The sequence below is a fragment of the Trachemys scripta genome, chromosome 11 (assembly GCF_013100865.1).
Source record: "Trachemys scripta elegans isolate TJP31775 chromosome 11, CAS_Tse_1.0, whole genome shotgun sequence".
NCBI classification, from domain to species: Eukaryota; Metazoa; Chordata; order Testudines; family Emydidae; genus Trachemys; species Trachemys scripta.
The window spans coordinates 4,421,332-4,439,907 of record NC_048308.1 but is presented as its reverse complement, the minus strand read 5'-3'; the positions used below and the strand labels follow the sequence as shown (position 1 = coordinate 4,439,907).

Here is an 18,576-nt window from a genome sequence, read left to right as displayed (position 1 = left end):
GAGAGGGACAATTAGAATATCAGGGCAGAGGCTTGCAAGCCAGAATGGAACTTGAAAACCCCATTGTGAAATCATCCCTGCATTCCTCCACTTTTTTGGCAGTGAATTATCCACCATTGGGTTAATATCCATGGGGCTGGTAACTGGCCCGGGACACTAGGCTGGATTGTGGTTGAAACCAAGCACTTTTAAAAGCATTTTCTTTCTACTTGTTGCTGAAGATTCAAAGTTCCTGGAAGGCAGAGGGGCTGGGATACGTCAAACTTGAAAACAGTTACTGCTATCTGAAAGTGGGGCCCCTCCCCGCTCATGTGAGCTGGAAAAGCAAAAGAGAATGACACATGTGCTGTTTCCTTTTCCAGTTGCAAAGGGGTCAGGAACTCGGCAAGGAGTGTCTGAACAAGTGTTGCATTCTCCTGGGTCCTTGGTCTCTTCCCTGCCTTTCTAGCTGCTCTGTTTAATCCAGCCGGCGATTCTGAACAGGGGGAAAAAACAGTCAGCACAAATAAGGCATTTCTGAAGGCATAAATTATGAGTGACAAAAACAATGTGACACCATCACCATGTGAGTACCCTATTTTTTTCCCCTCCCTGCAGTAACAGTGAATTTACAAGTCTGTTGTTTAACCAGATGATTTTTAAACACAGTTCAAGTTCTGCATGTGTGTGTGTGTGTGTGTGTGTGTGTGTGTCAAAAGTTACAGAGAGAATCGAAACAGACCTCTGCAAAGTTTAATTCCTGCATATAGCATATGAAAATTTGTTACATTTCATTCTAAGTGCTAGTTTAGAGAAAATATAAAGTAAATGCTTTTCCCGTAAGGAATGAAAATATAGAGCATTCAGAAGGCTTAGTGTCTCTCTTCTGAGATATTAATGGTGCTGCCTAGCTTGTATTTAGAGACACCAAGCTGTCTGTATGTAATATGAGATGCAAGCCAAAAACTGTCAGTCTATATTTAAAGTTACAATGCATGTTTGCTTTGGGAACTTTAGAAACACAGTCTTAGGGCAACTGAATGGTTTTCTCACAGTAACGTTATAGGAGGGAAAATTCAATACTGGCATAGTTCTGTTGATTTCAGTGAGTGGCGTAGGAGAGAATTTGGCCCAGGGAGTTCAAGTGACCATGCCATTTAATCACCCCATGGTAGAATATTTTGGGGGTAATATTAAAAAAATTGAGGGCCAGATTCTGATCTGGTGCAAATCTAGAGTAACTCCAGCGACATCTATGGAAACATTTTGGGTTTCAATGGTGTAACTGACAGCAGACTGTGACCCACAGTCCAGGGAATAGCTTTGGAAGAGGTTTGCTGTTTTAATTGAAATATAACCAATTTGGTAACATCACAGCATATTTGTAATGAACCCACCAAAACGGAATTGATCCTCACAGTAGATCCCTGTAATAAAAAGCACAACACAGAGGGGAGTGCTGGGAAAAGATCCACCCTCAACTCTTGGTCCCAGGGTTGCTGTAGGATGAACTGGTCTATATGAAATTTGAAATTGACAATGGTTTTCAAGCTTTGAATGAGATAGATGGATTGAGCAGAAATGTTATATTGAAAAGAATCACTGGAATTTTAGCCAAAGATTTTTATTGGCCCCGGGTCTTTTTACAAGTAGAAACCAACTTAAAGGCTGAAAAATCACCTCCATCTTTTTTTTTTTTTTTTTTTTTGGTTCCAGTAATTTTGACCAGATTTAAGCCTATTCACTGCCAGTAGAAGGAAAAAACAAAGATTGGCACTTTAGAAGACACTACCGTGACTGGGAGCTTCTGTACACTTATTTTCAGACATGTAAATGACATAACTATTGCCCTCAAATGTCTTGTGGGATGGGGGAGTTACATTTATTAGCTGAAATGCACATTATTGATTGGGCAGTGTTGTTGCTTATGTAGAAACCCCAAGGCCCAAGCTTAACTCAGGAGTTTTGCCTGCTTAAGGCGTTCAGGAGTGGACTCTCAGGCCATGATTCAGATCGCACTTGTGCTAGTGTAGATCAGGAGTGACACCAGTTTAAAAGTGGCGAAAGTGAACTCAAGAATCAGGCCTGACATTTGACTTATCTAAAGCGTTAATTCGGTGTGTCAGCATCTCACAACAGTATAGAATGAGAAAACAACTGTATCCATCAAATCATTTTGTTTTCGGTAACATCTAGGAAGGAGTTCTCAGTTTTTGACCACGTCAGACTCTGCAAACCATTTTTACAACCATACACTATAGATGGTTACATACAAAACTTGCGCCCCTTTACCTAGTGTTGACTTGAAATAATGTCGCTGTCTGCTTTCCAACTCTCTGAATGCAATTTCTCCTGCAGATTCAGACAGGATGTTCCTGTATCCTGTTTCAGTTTGCATCATGGTAAATGTGATCCACATTGTTTAAAAAACAAAATAGGAACCAAATTCAATTAAAGGGGAAGCCTTCTGGTGACTACATATGGAAGTTCAGTGCATTATTTCCATGCAGGCCTGTTTTGTTTTCCTGGCACAAATCCAGTAGCTTTGGCACCAGTCAGTTTCTAATCAAGGAGACGTTAAAGTTCAATGTGTCGAGAGGTCCTGTACAGCACAGACAACAGATGTTTAACAGAGAGGGACTGTGTCTGGCAAAGCAAAGTTGTGTGGCTTGATAAGCAAAATAAAAAGTACTGAAGCTGGTGCAAATATCTACAAAGCATCAGCAATACATCAGACTAATCTTATACTAATTTTTTGATACTGGCTGGGGATGCCAGATAACAGCTGTTTTGTGAGGTTGCTAGAATGGTGTTGAGTAACCTAATTATTAGGGTGCTCTGGTGATCCTCTTGCATTTACTGATGCATGATACAGGATTTTTACTCACTCTTTCTTTGTATACAAGTATATTCTTGGTGGTCTTGAAAGAGCATAACAGAAAGAGGAATGTTTCCATTTTAAAATTCCCAGCTTTATGAACTTAGAGAATTTATTTTCCTCCCATATTCCTCTACCTCTCTTCTTCTGATCATGGCTCCTTTACGTGCCATGTGGTGAAGCCATTATTGAACTGCTGTGAACATCCCTGCAACAGTGTATTTCATCTGCATCGGTTTATTGGTAATCTTATGCTTATTTTTGTTATACTCAGCCCATGAGATTTGCCCATATCCCTCCCCCACCCCTCAAGAAGGCAGTGGGTGTAGACATTCACCATGTGGATTGTTGTTAGAAAACCTAACCTGGACTCTGGAGATGTCCAGTTCCACGGTAGAGCCCGGGCCTGCTAAACTTTTTCAGGGGAGTTGAAGGACAAAGCCCTGGGTGGGATAATTTAGTTGGGGTTGGTCCTGCTTTGAGCAGCGGGTTAGACTAGATGACCTCCTGAGGTCCCTTCCAACCCTGATAGTCTATGATTCTCTGACTGCTCGTGTGAGTGAGGATTACTCGCAGGAGTAAGGGTTTGCAGAATGGGGGATCAATCCTGCAAACTGCTGAACTCTGTCCGGTCCCATCTCCTTCACCGGGAGCTGAAGGTGTTCAGCAGGGACAGGCCCTTGAGCACCAGCCTGGGTGTATGCTTCTAAGGGTGCAGCCTCTAATGCCCCACGTTGGCTGTGTGGAGCAGCACGAAAGGGGAGAACAACTTCCATGAGGGTATTTCCTATCCTGTGCTGAGTGTAGAGTGATTGGAGCCTCGGTGCTGCCGTGCAAGGCACCATCCAGCACAGATTGGAGGGGGAAGTGCTAGGCAAAGGGCTAGTGCCTGACCTTCCCTTCTGGAGCCAGGGGAAACTCAAGGACCAGAGTCACCAGCTGGTCTCTTGCCCTTCACTCGGGGCTTCTGGCAAAGCCACAGTCAGTCCCTGACGAACCTTCATTGGACCATCTGCTGACTTGGACCTACACTTGATTTTGTTGCCTCTCGTCAGTGGAGGCCCTGTCTGGAACAGTAAGTTCTAAATAAGAATGGAGGCTATTGAGTAAGGAAACGTACTTCATTCCATGCATCTGAAGAAGTGAAGTTTTTTACCCACGAAAGCTTATGCCCAAATAAATCTGTTAGTCTTTAAGGTGCCACCGGACTCCTTGTTGTTTTTGTGGATACAGACTAACACGGCTACCCGCTGGTACTTCTCTGCTAAGCACTGAGTATTTAATGAGTCAGGAACCGTGGAGGATTATACTGACCCCATTTTTTAAAAGAGAAGGCCCAAAATGCACCCACAACTGCATGTGAAATTGAGCGCCTGGGTTTGTGTGCAGAAGAGAAGAGTGAGGATGGATTTGATAGCAGCCTTCAACTACCTGAAGGAGGGTTCCAAAGAGGATGGAGCTCGGCTGTTCTCAGTGGTGGCAGATGACAGAACAAGGAGCAATGGTCTCAAGTTGCAATGCAGGAGGTCTAGGCTGGATATTAGGAAACACTATTTCACTAGGAGGGTGGTGAAGCACTGGAATGGTTTACCTAAGGAGGTGGTGGAATCTCCATCCTTTCAGGTTTTTAAGGCCCAGATTGACAGAGCCCTGGCTGGGATGATTTTGTTGGTCCTGCTTTGAGCAGGGGGTTGGACTAGATGACCTCCTGAGGTCTCTTCCAACCCTAATCTTCTATGATTCTATGATTATCATGACTCTGCATGTAAATTGGATATACCTAGTCCATTCTATGTAGGCTCTTATATTGTGCCCATTTTCATAGGCCTCTATATGGAAATGTGCAAATGCAAAGACTTGATGTATGTAAGAAATTGCAGTAATTGGACACACAAATGTAGGTTAAAAAATACCCATGCAAATAACACTCTGCTTTTATTAAAGTGCATGACCCTTGACATTTATCGGGATCACTCTGCCACCCGACAATTAAAACAAATATTATACAGCAGATTTGAATGATCCCGGTTATAACTAGCTAAATTCATAGGCCTATTAGCACTACTGCATGGCACATCGTAACCTTGTCACAAAGCTGTTATCACTGCATCTTTCCGTCTGGGCTCTCATGGAATACTGTGCATCCATCACTGCTCAGATGATAGATAGAGAGATAGAAATTGAGGTCCCATTTTCAAAAATGATTTAGGCACTTAGGCTCCTAAGTCCCATGAAACTTTAGAAAAGAGGACTTAGATAGATAGGATCTATCTATCTATCTAAGTCACTGAAGTACTTTTGAAAATTTTACCCGCAGGCTGATAGCTGTTCCTGCAAACTATCTGGTAGAGGAATGACGACATTTGCAGAAATCAGGATTGGTTTGCAAATGATTTATGAATAGAAAAAATTAAAGGCTATGCTGGATAATTTATTTGCAACCAATAATTCAACCACATTCAGCAATGATATTGCAGTGCAAAAACAGCTGGCTGGCAGATCGCATTGTGTGGCAGAAATAAGATCCATATTCCGTGAGTTTCTCCAAGAATCAGCATCATCTAGCTCACACCAGAGTCCGATCGAAAGTGATTATCCATTCCATACTCTCATATTGCATACACGCAGTGGTATGCCTTGTGTGTGTTTTCGCCAGTAAGACATTTGACTAAGTGATTTTGTTTTAATTAATCTTCTGATCTACGAAAGAGACCAGCCTCTCCCATCTTTTCTCTTTTGACATCTGTTTCACAACGGGGTTCTTTCCTGATGAAGCAGAAAACTTAGCCGAAAATCGCAAATGGGTTAAACTCGTTCGGCTGTATTATAAAGTTTGTAAGTGATTTCTCTCTCTCTTGCTCTCTTATTTTTAGCTTATAAAAAACCCTGTTATTTCATGAGGGTCTAATTCTTTCTTCTTCAGATAAGCCCGGAGATGGAGTTAAGCTTTTTATCAGTAAGTTGCAGGGGGGCTTTCAAGCAGACCCTGAGACAGCTCCATGACATCCTGTGACTGATAAGCGACTGTTTCAGTTTCTTAATGGCAGCGCTCATGTTTAAAATGTCCTACTTTATGGGACAGTCCATATTATAAACGAGAACACGTGACAGGCCGTATATTGCAGAGTCAATACCAGCTGTGTGTGTGTGTGTGTATTCCCTCTAAGCTAGAAGACCTACAAAGCCTTCTGATATAGATACTGATTTTAAACAGAGAATATCTTTTAGTCACTTAGTACATGGAACCTACCAAATGGCCTTCAATGTATGTGTGTATCCTTCTCAATTCTTATGTTTTATTTCCCTATTCATGACACTATTCGCCACCCAACGTCCACATGCTCACACTTTTCCCTTTTATAGCTTAGATGCCTCTAAAGGCAAGTGATCTCTGAACCATCTGTTTCCTGATTTAGCCCTACCACTGATTTGCCTGTCCAGTCAACTGAGGTTTGTTGCTCCCCTGTAAGCCTCCCATTTTTTCTAATCTCATCCTCTCTTAGCTCTTAAGGAACTTCTGCCACATCCAAAACTGGGGGCTCTTGTGAAGATCATAACTGTTAATGAAGAATTGTTTCTTCCTGTCCTTCAAGGGCATTCCATAGGTTCAGAAGTGAGAAGAAAGGAAGGGAAGCCAAGACCAAATGCTGGGAAGACATAAATCTTCCTTTTTCAGCCTAGAATTTCTTTTCATTTGGGAGTTCTCCTGCCTCCATTCCCTTCTCCAGAGATTTCTGTCTTGGTCTCTGGAGCTTACTCTACAGCAGAAAATCTCTCCATCTGCACTTTCTTCCTGCAGTAAGGCAGGAGTTCTCATTTGCATTCTGGGGCATTTTTTACTCCCTGTGTTGCAGGACTAACAGAGTTCATCTAGACCAGGCTCCCTTTCATTTTCACTGCCCGCCAGCGGATTTTGCTTTTGGATTCGGGATTCTAAACGGCACTTTGAGCTAGTTTTCTTTTCCTAGTCTCATCACGCTTAGTTATTTTAAATAAGAATAATACCTAGCTTTCATATTGCATTGTTCATCAGCAGCTCTCAAAGTAGTTTACAAAGAATCATTAACTCCATTTTACAGATGGGGAAACTGAGGCACGGGGGAGAAGTAATTTGTCCAAAGTCACCCAGCAAGGTAGTGAAATTGCTGGGACTAGAACACAGGTCTCTGGAGCCCCCATCCAGCGCTCTAACCATGAGGCAACACAGCCATGCTGCAGTAAGGTATTGACATTCTGGTAAATAAGCATATGGAGGCAGAAGTTCTATAGTACTACATATTGCAGTATACATGTAGGATTCGACTGTAACTACAGTCTGTGCTGAGTAAAGAGTGGTAAGTAGCTGCATCACCCCAGAACTGACCCGGAAACAAATTGTGATTCAGGCTGTGTCTACACTAAGGAGAATACACCAGCTTGGCTACATCGGTGTAGCTATGCTGGCTTAACCGCTTAGTGTAGACACATACAGTGATGGAAGGGGTTTTTCCAGTACTGTAAGAACACCGTCTCCCTGAACGATGGTAGTTACATCGATTAAAGCATTTTTTCAATCGACATAGCTGCGTCTACATGGGGGTAAGTCTGCCTAGCTATGTTGGTCCAGGTGTGGTTCCCAGATGTTGACCCAGAAGACTGGAAGAAAGCTAATGTGCCAATTTTTAAAAAGGGTAATTGGGATGACCTGGGTAATTAGAGGCCTGTCAGATTGACATCAATCCCAGACAAGATAATGGAGCAGCTGATATGGGCCTCAATTAATAACGAACTAAAGAAGGGTCATTTAATTAAAACAAAGCAAGATGGGTTTATGGAAAATCGACCCTGTCAAACTAACCTGCTATCTTTTTTTGATGAGATTACCAGTTTGCATGATAAAGGTAATAATGCTGATGTTATATACGTAGACTTCTGGAAAGTGTTTGACTTGGAGCTACGTGACATTTTGTTTAAATAATTGGAACAGGATAAAATCAACTCGGCACACAGTAAATGGGTTAAAAATGTTATCTAGATTACGTGGTACATGGGGCGCAAGCAAACAATATGCATTTTAATATGGCTAAATGTAAAGGTTAATAATAATTAATGGAGATATCCTATCTCATAGAACTGGAAGGGGCCTTGAAAGGATCATTGAGTCCAGCCCCCTGCCTTCACTATCAGGACCAAGTACTGATTTTGCCCCAGATCCCTAAGTGGCCCCCTCAAGGATTGAACTCACAACCCTGGGTTTAGCAGGCCAATGCTCAAACCACTGAGCTATCCCTCCCCCCGGTTAGATCCATGAACAAAGAATGTAGGCCATGCTTACAGGATGGGGGACCCTATGCTGGAAAGCAGTAACTCTAGAAAAGATGTGGGAGTCATGGTGGATATGAGTACCCAGGGTGATGTTGTGGGCAAACGGGCTGATGGGATCCCTGGATACATAAACAGGGGACTCTCCAGTAGGAGCAGCGAGGTTATTTTACTTCTGTATTTGGCACTGGTGTGACCACTGCTGGAACCCTGTGTCCAGTTCTGGTGCCCACAATTCAAAAATGATGTTGATAAAGTGGAGAGGGTTCAGAGTAGGGACCTGACAACGATTAAAGGATTAGAAATCATGCCTTATGCCAATAGAATCGTCGGCCTGCAAGGGACCTCAAGAGGTCATCTCATCCAACCACCTGCACTCATGGCAGGGCTACATATTTCCTAGACCATATAGATAATATAGGCTCAAGGAGCTCAATTTAGCTTAGCAAAGAGAAGGTTACGGGTTGACTTGATTACAGTCATTTTTAGTGTTTTTCACTCTGAATCGAAACAAAACCAAATTTCAAAATATCAAAATCCTTCGCGAAACGGAATTCCCGTTCTCCGCACTGCTCTGTCTCCACCAGGGAAAGCTTAGGCTCATTATCCTGAGGTCTTGGCAGGTAAATAAAGGCATTAGGGAGGGTTATGCCATGTTGTTGTAGCTGTGTCGGTCCCAGGATATTGGAGAGACAAGGTGGGGGAGGGAATATCTTTTACTGGACCAACGTCTGTTGGTGAGTGAGACGCGCTTTCGAGCTTAGAGAGGGTCGAACCTTTAAGTCTGCACAGATGTTCACTTGGGGAATTGTTACAACTCCATTGACGTCAGTGAAGTTATAACCGTTTCCACCAACTGAGGATCAGCTCCTGGACTCTGAGCTGACTCCCAGTGGCTTTGGGTCAGGGTCTGGCTGATTTGGAATCTTAGTTCCCTTTTAATGTTCGCTTGCTTCAGAGGGCTAGATTCAGCTCAAGGCCTGCTTGCCTTCCGCCAGGCCCTGGCTGAGACACAAAGAGTTCTGGAGGCTAATTGGGGCTGTTCTGCTGCTGTGGGGGACATGCCAGGGGCCAGCACAGTCCAAGAGGGGGAGGCTCTGACAGAGATTTAGAGATGCTTCCCCACTGAGAGAGGACGGCTCTGGTACCCCAGCCAGCTCTCCCTGTTGGTGAATGTTCCCTGCAGCCCAGGCCGGTGCATGGAGGAGCAAATCTCACCTCCCTGGATCAGCCGGAATGAATGGCACTCAGGAGATGAATGATTTTAGATTCCTCCTGCGCGTCACTACCTCCCGTTTGTAAAAGACCCTTGCGTTCCCTTCTGGAACCCATCATGCTGCTTGAAACTGTGTCAAAGGCTTGTCTTCCTCCTCCCACGCTCTTCAGGACTTTTTTGAACTCTGCACACACACACACACACACACACCCCGAGGACAAAACTGCTTGCCAAGTCCCTCTGCGCTTTGGTTACCTCCCCGAATCAGCGTCGCTCTCGATGAATACAGCCTTTGATCTGATAGCATCTGACTCAGGTCACAGGACTCGTGCCTGGCTGGAGCAACAAGGACGGGGCTTGGTGGCTGCTTTGAGAGCTGCTTCGCTGAGTCAATACAGAATGGATGAATGCTGGGGGATGGGGGAGAGGCAGAGGGATAGATTGAGTTCCATTGTGCAGTGCTGGTTAAAAAAAAAAAAAAAAAACACCCAAGGCAAAGAATTCCCCCTCCCCACTTCCTGGCTTACATTTCCTTTAAGAGGAGGGTCATTCATTCTGCCTTGGGTTGTTAACAACATTATCTATGCAGGAAGTGGACCCTGTGTCATGTTTTCCCCTATAGGCACTAACTGAGCAGATGGGAGCATGGATTCCATGTGTCTGCTGAACTGTGCTGCGTTTCAGCAGACCGTCTCCCAAATCAATGAGGCAGCACCACCGAATGCCCTCTCTTTAACCGGTCTGCAGATAAGCACCGCGGCTTACACATGGTGGCAGCTACCCAGAGGTGGCCAATCGCAGCCCGCAGAGGTGAAATCCTAGCCGTCTCTTTGCATTTCTACCGGACTATTTTTGTCAGGGGTGTAATTGCAACCATAGCTGGGTATCCACAGCACATGGCCTGTACTTAAAGATTGTGTTCATGATTAATTCCACAGGAGTCGCGCATAGTGTCCTCGTAAGTCAGAAGTAACTTTGAAAACAGGAATAGAAAGGCATCAGCAGGAATCAGTGAATGGATATGTTGCGGAGTACAACACAGGCACGAGATGCCTATGGGTAGTAAAACCTCAGAGCTTTGAGCCACAACAGAGACCAAGGCCTGTCCTTGAGTGGCCATACTGCATTGTACACCTGGGTTTACAGTTGCTGGACTTGGGTCTCACAGCCTTGCTAACCTGTCCACACTGCCCTATGCAGACCTTCTGGTTCAGGTCTGTGGCTTGAGCTGCATCCACAGAGGGCGTGGAGCAGCGTCTCAATGAGACAGGGACTCTGACCCACCCCCCTCAGCAGGATCTGCAGGCTCAAAGCCAGAGGGGTTCCTGACCTGAGTCAGACTGATTTCTGGTGTGGATGGAAGAGGGCTTTGGGCTCAAACCTGAGTCTGAGCCTGACTTTACAATGCAGTGTAGACATACCCACAGGAGGTCTGTGGCACAGGCAGGAACTGGAGCCATCTCTTCTGAGTTCCAACCTACAAGACCAATCCTCGTCACCAAAAAAGGACCTTTTCTTTTGTAGTTTTTTTTTTTTAAATCAACGGGAAGGAGAGTCAGATATGTAACCACTCTGACACTTTTTTCTCTATTCACATGGCACCTTTTACTGTTAGCTCTTTAAACATACTGGATACACATAATTCACCCCATTCTACAGATGGAGAAATCCAGATGCAAAAAAGGACCCAAGATCACGCAGCAAACCCGTGGCTGAGATGGGATTAAATCTCAGATCTCCTGACATCCAACCCCCACTGCTGAGCCTTGCAAGCACTCCTGGTGTACAACAGATGTGTATCTGATAAAACCAGACCAGTCACTCCTCCGCCACTGGAGAATTTAAAAATGAACAAGATTGTGCCTAGCTGCTCTCAACAAAATTCTGTGTTAACAGCGCTCTTTTCAGAGGATCTTTAACGTGGCTTCTAATAGATTTTAAAAAAATATGAAAGTTAATGTTTAAAAAAATAATATAATACAAAAGATGGGAAAAGAGTGTCTGTACATCTGGGTATAGTGCTTAGATTAGCCACAAATATAAAGTTAGTTTTTAAAAGTCATATGATACATAGAGGACATAATCAGCAATAACCCAAATTTAGGTGTTTAGATTTAACAATACAGTTTAGACATTAGAATCTGAATACTTGGGTACATCACTCATGAAAAGTTGTGCAGAGATTTGGTTGTGGAAAGCAAAATATATCAATGAGTGGCGATTGTCCCTCGGCAATTGAGAATTAGGTTGGTTGTCCATTTAGAAAATAATATTACACCTGCAATTTTGCAGGTGAACTCAACTGTGAACACGATCTCGAAGATGTAGTCATTTGCAGGTGCAGGTAAAAGAATAGAGGCATTTAGCTAACTGGTTTGCGGGTGCAAACAACACTGGGTGGAAATGTGTCATTTATTCTGATGCTGATTACATGCACAACAATGTGGGTGCAAAGTGGAAGACCACTGGATATCTAATGAAGTCGTGCCCTGGTGGACAAATCTCAAGTATTAACCACTAATGTGAAACTTTCTGTTTGATCTTGTATTTAGCTGAGACACTCTGAGGACCTGTCCCAGACCCGAGGAAGAACTCTGTGTGGCTCAAAAGCTTGTCTCTCTCACCAGCAGCAGTTGGTCCAATAAAAGACATTACCTCGCCCACCTTGTCTCTCTAATCTCGAGGATGCAGTAAAAATAGAACTTTTACTGTAAAACAGCTCTGCTTGCTAAACTTGGGCTGACCCAGAGCCATTGATTTCCCTGGCTTTGGATTAAGCCCCTCTTCCTTAAGGCGGAGATTTTCAAAGATGCTACGGAGACTTGGATGGCCTGTTCTTACTCATTTTAATGGGAAACGAGCATCCAAATTCCACAGGTGACTTTTGAAATATCCACCTAAGTGTATAACTTCCTCTCTCTTACAGGGAATATACTCCAACCTGCATATAGCAGATACTGTAACTGCACCCAACGCTACCTCCCTTAATCATACATTCATCACATCTGTTCCCTAGCCCGTCGTGGAGTTATTCCAACCAGGGTGTATCTAGAAGTGACAGCGTACAAGGCATCTCTGTGGAAAGGATAGCAGCCCTAGCACATAATTCCCATGTAGCTTTCCTTTAAAGCTCGCACCAGAGGAAGATTTGAGAAAAGTTGACTTATGCTATTGGTCTGTAGCTTTTAGCTGACTCAGCAGCAAACAGCAAAGGAAGAGGTTTGCAGGATGGCTGACAAGAGCCTTCCTAATGACAGCTTGTACCCAGCTTGACAACTGATTTTCTTTTCCACCGTTTGCAGTTTCTCGGTGTAGAGGCTGAGCTCAGGGTGTTTGAACGTCTCTATTGCAGATAGCGTAGGATGATGGGCTAGAGCTTTTGCTGGTTTGTATGTCGGTGTAGGAACTATGCTGATGTACAGCAGCTGAGAATTTGGCCCAGCGCCTCCTTTGTTCACCAAAAACAAGGGCACAGATCTTGTTGCTACTGAAATAAGGTGGGGGGAGGGACGGGAAAGGACTCCCCCTGGCTACAGTGGGAGTAGAAGTAGGTCTTAAGAGTGTAACAATTGCCTTGATGCCAAATAGCACCTTTAAGCTTTGTTGATAAAATTTCCAAGGGATGCATCTCAGTAAGGTGCAGCCGCACATGGTAGGTATTTACTGCGAGAGCAATTCAACTGCCTGAGCTTAACCCTATTGGGAGTTCTGCCGCCGACTTCAGTGTGAGCGGAGGCTCGTGAAACAAACCCTTGCAACAGCGCCACCTAGTGGGGAGGGCAGGGCGCCAGTGCAACCTGGAGCACTGCTCCTTGGCGGACTTCCTGCATGGCCATATGCAACAGCTCTTTGGGTGCAAAGTGAGATAGGGCCAAAGGACCCACCGCCATGCAGAACCGGCTCTCCGGGCCCTGCCCTCAGAGCACAGAGATCACAAGCCCCATAAAGACTATTTCAGAACTGAGGCCAGAGCAGCAGTTACAGATGGGATCCACTCTTCCTCTGCTGTCAAGGGCATGAAGTACTTGGGCTGAGAGCTGTGGCCCCTTGAACATACCGTCGGTCACCTAACTGAGATGCAGATGCAAATGACCTGATTTTCAAAGTCAAAGGGTGAGATTGCTCTTTCATAGCGACTTGGATTGTGAGATGAAAGCTGACCCTTACTTGTTACGGGTGAAATTCACTCCAGCGCAGAGGGCCCACAGAAACCGTGACTTCCCACTTCAGCCCCTACCCGAATAGTCCTCTGTTACTAGTGCATCAGATCTGGTCGTTTTAACCAAGGGGAAAATCCTGCTCTTATGACACGGGGGGAATGGTTGTATGGAGGGTCTCTGAGTCATCCCACTGCTACAAAGTAGAATGACTTTGGTTCAACTATACTATAACAGGGTTCAAAACAGAATTACATAAATTCACGGAGGATAGGTCCATCAATGGCTATTAGCCAGGATGGGCAGGGATGGTGTCCCTAGCCTCTGTTTGCCAGAAGCTGGGAATGAGCAACAGGAGGTTGGATCACTCAATGATTGCCTGTTCATTCCCTCTGGGGCACGTAGCTTTGGTCACTGTCAGAAGACAGGCTACTGGGCTAGATGGACCTTTGGTCTGACCCAGTCTGGCTGTTCTTACAGCGGGGGCGGGGGGGAAAGGGGGCGCGGAGAATATGCTCCAGAGTTCCCTACAGTGTCTGCTGCTAAAGAAAACACAGGCCTGTCCCTCAACTGAATCCTCCTTCTCCTGGTAGCTATAGACCAATGTGCACCAGCTGGAAATGTGGCTCTCTATGCAAATGTGGCTTTCTATGCTAGATGCCTAACCTTATCCCTGATGCACTAAATCATACCCCTGTGCAGCCCTGGTAAATTGGTAAGCTGGTAAATTGGTCATACACCCTCAACTTATTGGTCAAGAGAGCACTGGGCTGGAATCCTGCTCAGCTACTGAGTGGGGACATTGGGTGGAGAAAGACGCTTCCTTTGTTCCATTCCCTCGCCTCTCCCAGCGTACCTGCCGGGTTCTACCTGGCTGTTGGTGTGGTACGATTTACACATCTCGGGTGACAAGGGGCAAAGGAATGTTCCTTCTCGTCCCCATACATCTCTGGACTGTTTCCATTTTCCTGTCCAATCCATCAGGAACAGCAGCTCTCTTTGCCAAAGACACTTGCCACTCCGTCCTTCTGCAGAGTATGACAATGAGCAGGGGCCGGCAGCATCGCCTCAATCCTGCAAGGTGCCAAGCGGTTTGGGTTGGTCCAACGAAGCACTTAAGCACATGCTTAATTTTACTCAGGCATACAGTCCCATTAGATTCAGTAGGGCTTAAAGTTCAAGCAGGACTGAGCCCTCAGCCCCTTCTTCCCGCTTGCCCCATTTTTGTATATGCACTTTCCCCATGGAATTGCAGTAATTCATTCTTTACTGCTGTCAGTGGCTCTGAATCACAGCTTGTGATGGGGGTAGTTTGGCGGCACATAGCCCCAGTCAGTGCAAGCCTCGTGCAGCCACGAGGCCCCCAGGAGTTGTGCAGTGACACAGACACTACTACACCCTTGCAGGGGCTGCAGCTCCTCCTCCACTCTACACTGGAAGGTCCGCTCTGCCAGCTGTGCAGGGTGGAGGAATGGCCCCATCAACACAGCCCGCAGGGGCTTAGAGCTGTCCACCCTCGCTGAACCCTTAACGCTCTCATAGAAGCATCTTGGAAAGGGCTCTAAAGATGTAATGCCTGTCTAGGTGCTTATTAATGATGATTATGTCCATCATTATTACGAAACACTTCTGCAAATCCAGGGGAATGCTTCAGGTGAATAACTCAGAAGAGAGACTCCCCCCCACACACACACACAAACGCTCAATAAATGACATGATTTGGGCAGGGGTCTAGCCTCTCTCTCTCTTTGTGCTTAATTCTTGGAGGTTTTGGTGGTGCTCAACAGCCAGGCAGCAAACTAGAAAGCAGCAGCCTGTGGTGAGAAAACAGCCCCACACAACGAAAAACCAGAAGAGGGTGGGGGATGGAACCCATGAGCCCCAAACACAGAGAACTGTGAGAAAGGGACCACCTTGTCTTCTGCTTCCCAGTCTGTAATTCAGGCCTGGGGGTGTAGCATCAGGCAGGCTTGTAAAAGGAGCTAAAAATGTGGCTTTAAAACTGTATGCGGGTGTGTGGTGTTTGTTCTTGACCCTGACTCACAATGGATAAATACTTTAGCTCAAGCTGTGCCCTTCGATAAGCACAGCACAGCTACCACTGAAGTAAACAGGAGTTGCACACGCATGTCAGAGGGTGGAATTTGGCTCATAAACAAGCTTTAATGTCAGTACGGCATGGCTGAACTCTAAGTTGACTTCATATTTTCCAGAGCTGTGGCAGCCCTGTGTGTTCCCCGCCTACACCCCCAGCAGATGTTTCATTGGGATAACTTAACCTGCTGACTCTGTTCCAAAGCAGTCCTCTTTGGAGGCAATGGTAATGGTTTCAAGATACAAAGTGAGATGAAAAATGGGCAGTCTCTTCCATGGATGGTTAGGATTAGAGAGACCCAGTGTGGTAACATTAGGTAGAACAAGCTGTGTTCCATTAGTCTGTGAGTTGGAGAGTCAGCGAGAACTACTGGGAGTGTCCGAGTTTGGCGACGCTAGCAAATAATCCGCTTTCTGGTCATTAGTTCTGTCCCCTCTCTGACATCTTTCCAGCTGGGATTGTGAAAAGCCCTCAACATTGACCTAACTTTACTTACATTAAACTGAAGCTGGGCTGGAAACAGTTTTTCTGTCCCATGAAAAATGTTGAGGTTTAGATCATTTTTCCTGCCTCCCAGTGAGATGGAAAGTCAAAATCTCAAAAACTTTGCTGAAGAGACAAACTGAAAAAAAATTCAGCTAGGGTTAACAACAACAACAACAAAAAATCCCATAATTTTGAGACTTTTTTGTTCCAATTTTGACATTTTTTCTTTGGTTCATGCTTGTTTTAGCATCCATTTTGAAATGAAAAGTCATTTTGAAACAAAAAAAACCAGACCTTTTCATTGCAAAAAACACAAACAAAAAAACAAAAAAGTCTCAACATTTTTTCAGGTTGGAAAATTTGTTGAAACCAACTGTTTCTAGCAAACAGTTTCCATGTTGATGAATTGGCATTTTTCAGGGGGAAAAAATTACTGAAAAATTTCTGACCAGCTCTACATGCAAGACAGTGGCAGTTTAGCCTTTGCTTTCAATGGGAGCAAGACTAGTTCTACCCAAAATGCTTCGGAAAATCCCACCTTCCACGTACAACACTGGTATTTCATTTTGTCCACTGAATGATGCTGAAACAGTGCCCTTCGTAATACAAGCACAAATCGAGATCAATGATGCCTGGTCCTATTCAGTCATGTGACAGGCAGAATTCCTCCCTGTTTCCATATTCCAAATGAATTCGGCAACTTGTAGTATTTTTTTGTGTGTTATTATTTTTGGTAGCGTTTATTGAGGAACTCTTCGATTTTTTTCACTGGGGCCCTGGTTATCCGGTTTTATCGTATGTTGGTTGTTTAATACTTTTAGAAAAGAAGCAATGGCTCTCAGCACTGGGCATTATACAATATGCTCGTGAGAGAAGTGCCTTAGCAAGCATTTGTTGTGATCAAAAAATACTAGAGCATGTTCTCCCCTAAGTTAATTGATTAGAACCCCATTGAAATCAACAAGGCTGATCTACTGTCAAAGAAAGAATAGATGCACATTCACGCAACCCTTTTCCCTACTACAGCTGTTAATTTTGTTATATTTTGTGAATTACTTGGACAAAAAGGAACAAAAGACCAGATTCTGCCACTCTTGCACTGCGTCCCAATTAGACTATTCACAGAGTAAGGCACTACTCAGCATGAGTAAAAGTGGCTGAAAATTTTCTGAATTCTTTTTCCTTGTTTTTTTTTCCCAAACAGCTGCAGTTGAAGGCATCGATGTAACTTGTTTCACCATTCAGTGCATGGCCACCACCTACTCTGGAGTGAATAGTTTAGAATGCTGTGAGTTCTGTGCACTCCCAGACGATTCCTGGGGCTTATCTAGATGAACATTTAAGTTTGTGGCAAGTTCCCTACCTAGCCTGCCACAGTATTTGTATGGATCCTGCTGCTGCATACAAAAAGTTTCCCAGTGCACTTGAATCTACGCTCCTTTGAAACAGGAATCGACTTCCCTAAATCTCTCTTTGTTCAGATTTTTAAACTTTATGAGCTCATTTCCGGGTAGGACGTTACCCAGCCTCTCATTTTCAAGGCATAATTTTGCCTCCATAAATACCACTTTAATTTTTTAAGCCAGATTTAGGCTCCCCAGTCTATCTATGTAACCACCCAAACAAAGGCCAAAATGAATGAACATTGACGTCAATGGAGAGGCTCCCACTGACTTCAATGGGTGTTTGAAGTACATGGTAATTAGCTATCGAAGTGCTACCAATCACACTTGCAAATTGTTGAGCGTGGGAAATTATTTGTGGGTGTAAAACAGTGCTCACAACAATTAGAAATTAATGGAGTTATCCCATCTCCTAGAACTGGAAGGGACCTTGAAAGGTCATCAAGTCCAGCCCCCTGCCTTCATTAGCAGGACCAAGTACTGATTTTGCCCCAGATCCCCAAGTGGCCCCCTCAAGGATTGAGCTCACAAGCCCGGGTTTAGCAGGCCAATGCTCAAACCACTGAGCTATCCCTCTTCAAGGCCATCATTGAAAATCTTCCAATACATGCTGCTGATGCAGGATTTTAAGGTCAGCACTGCTAATGTTTTCAACAGTTAGTACCAGACAGTTGTCCAAGAAAAATATTAGAGTTGGCCTTTCTTTTATAATAATTATCTCACAATCTGAATATGAGGATTCAAATAAATGCTAGATGTTAAAGAAGTTTTGCTAAGAAAGGTCAAATAAAAGTTTTTTTTTTTCTTTTTAATGCCGTTCAGATTATAAAAGCAATTTTCAAATGCAGCAGATATTCAAATGAAATCTGCACATTCTTTATGAAAGCCTTGGAGAATGAGAATGTTGTTACTTCAAGCTGTTATTTGCCTTGTAAGTTTCCAATGTGTCTCGGAATGTCTTATTTCCCTTTTCATATGTTCAACACTGAAAAATTCAGAAGCTTCTATTTCCACAACAGATCTCTTCATTAATAATATTATGCTTGTCAGCACCCCAGGAC

At 44.3% G+C, this 18,576-nt stretch overlaps 1 protein-coding gene across 1 annotated transcript in view; it reads left to right on the top strand.

The window, feature by feature from the left end:
- The first annotated feature begins 339 nt into the window (after positions 1 to 339).
- The window catches only part of GYPC (glycophorin C (Gerbich blood group)), a 40,628-nt gene continuing 22,391 nt past the window's right edge, over positions 340 to 18,576 (top strand). Inside the window, exon 1 of the mRNA XM_034785578.1 lies at positions 340 to 565. Within this exon, the coding sequence (XP_034641469.1) occupies positions 532 to 565 (34 nt within the window). The 5' untranslated portion in view covers positions 340 to 531. The remainder of the gene's footprint in view (positions 566 to 18,576) is intronic.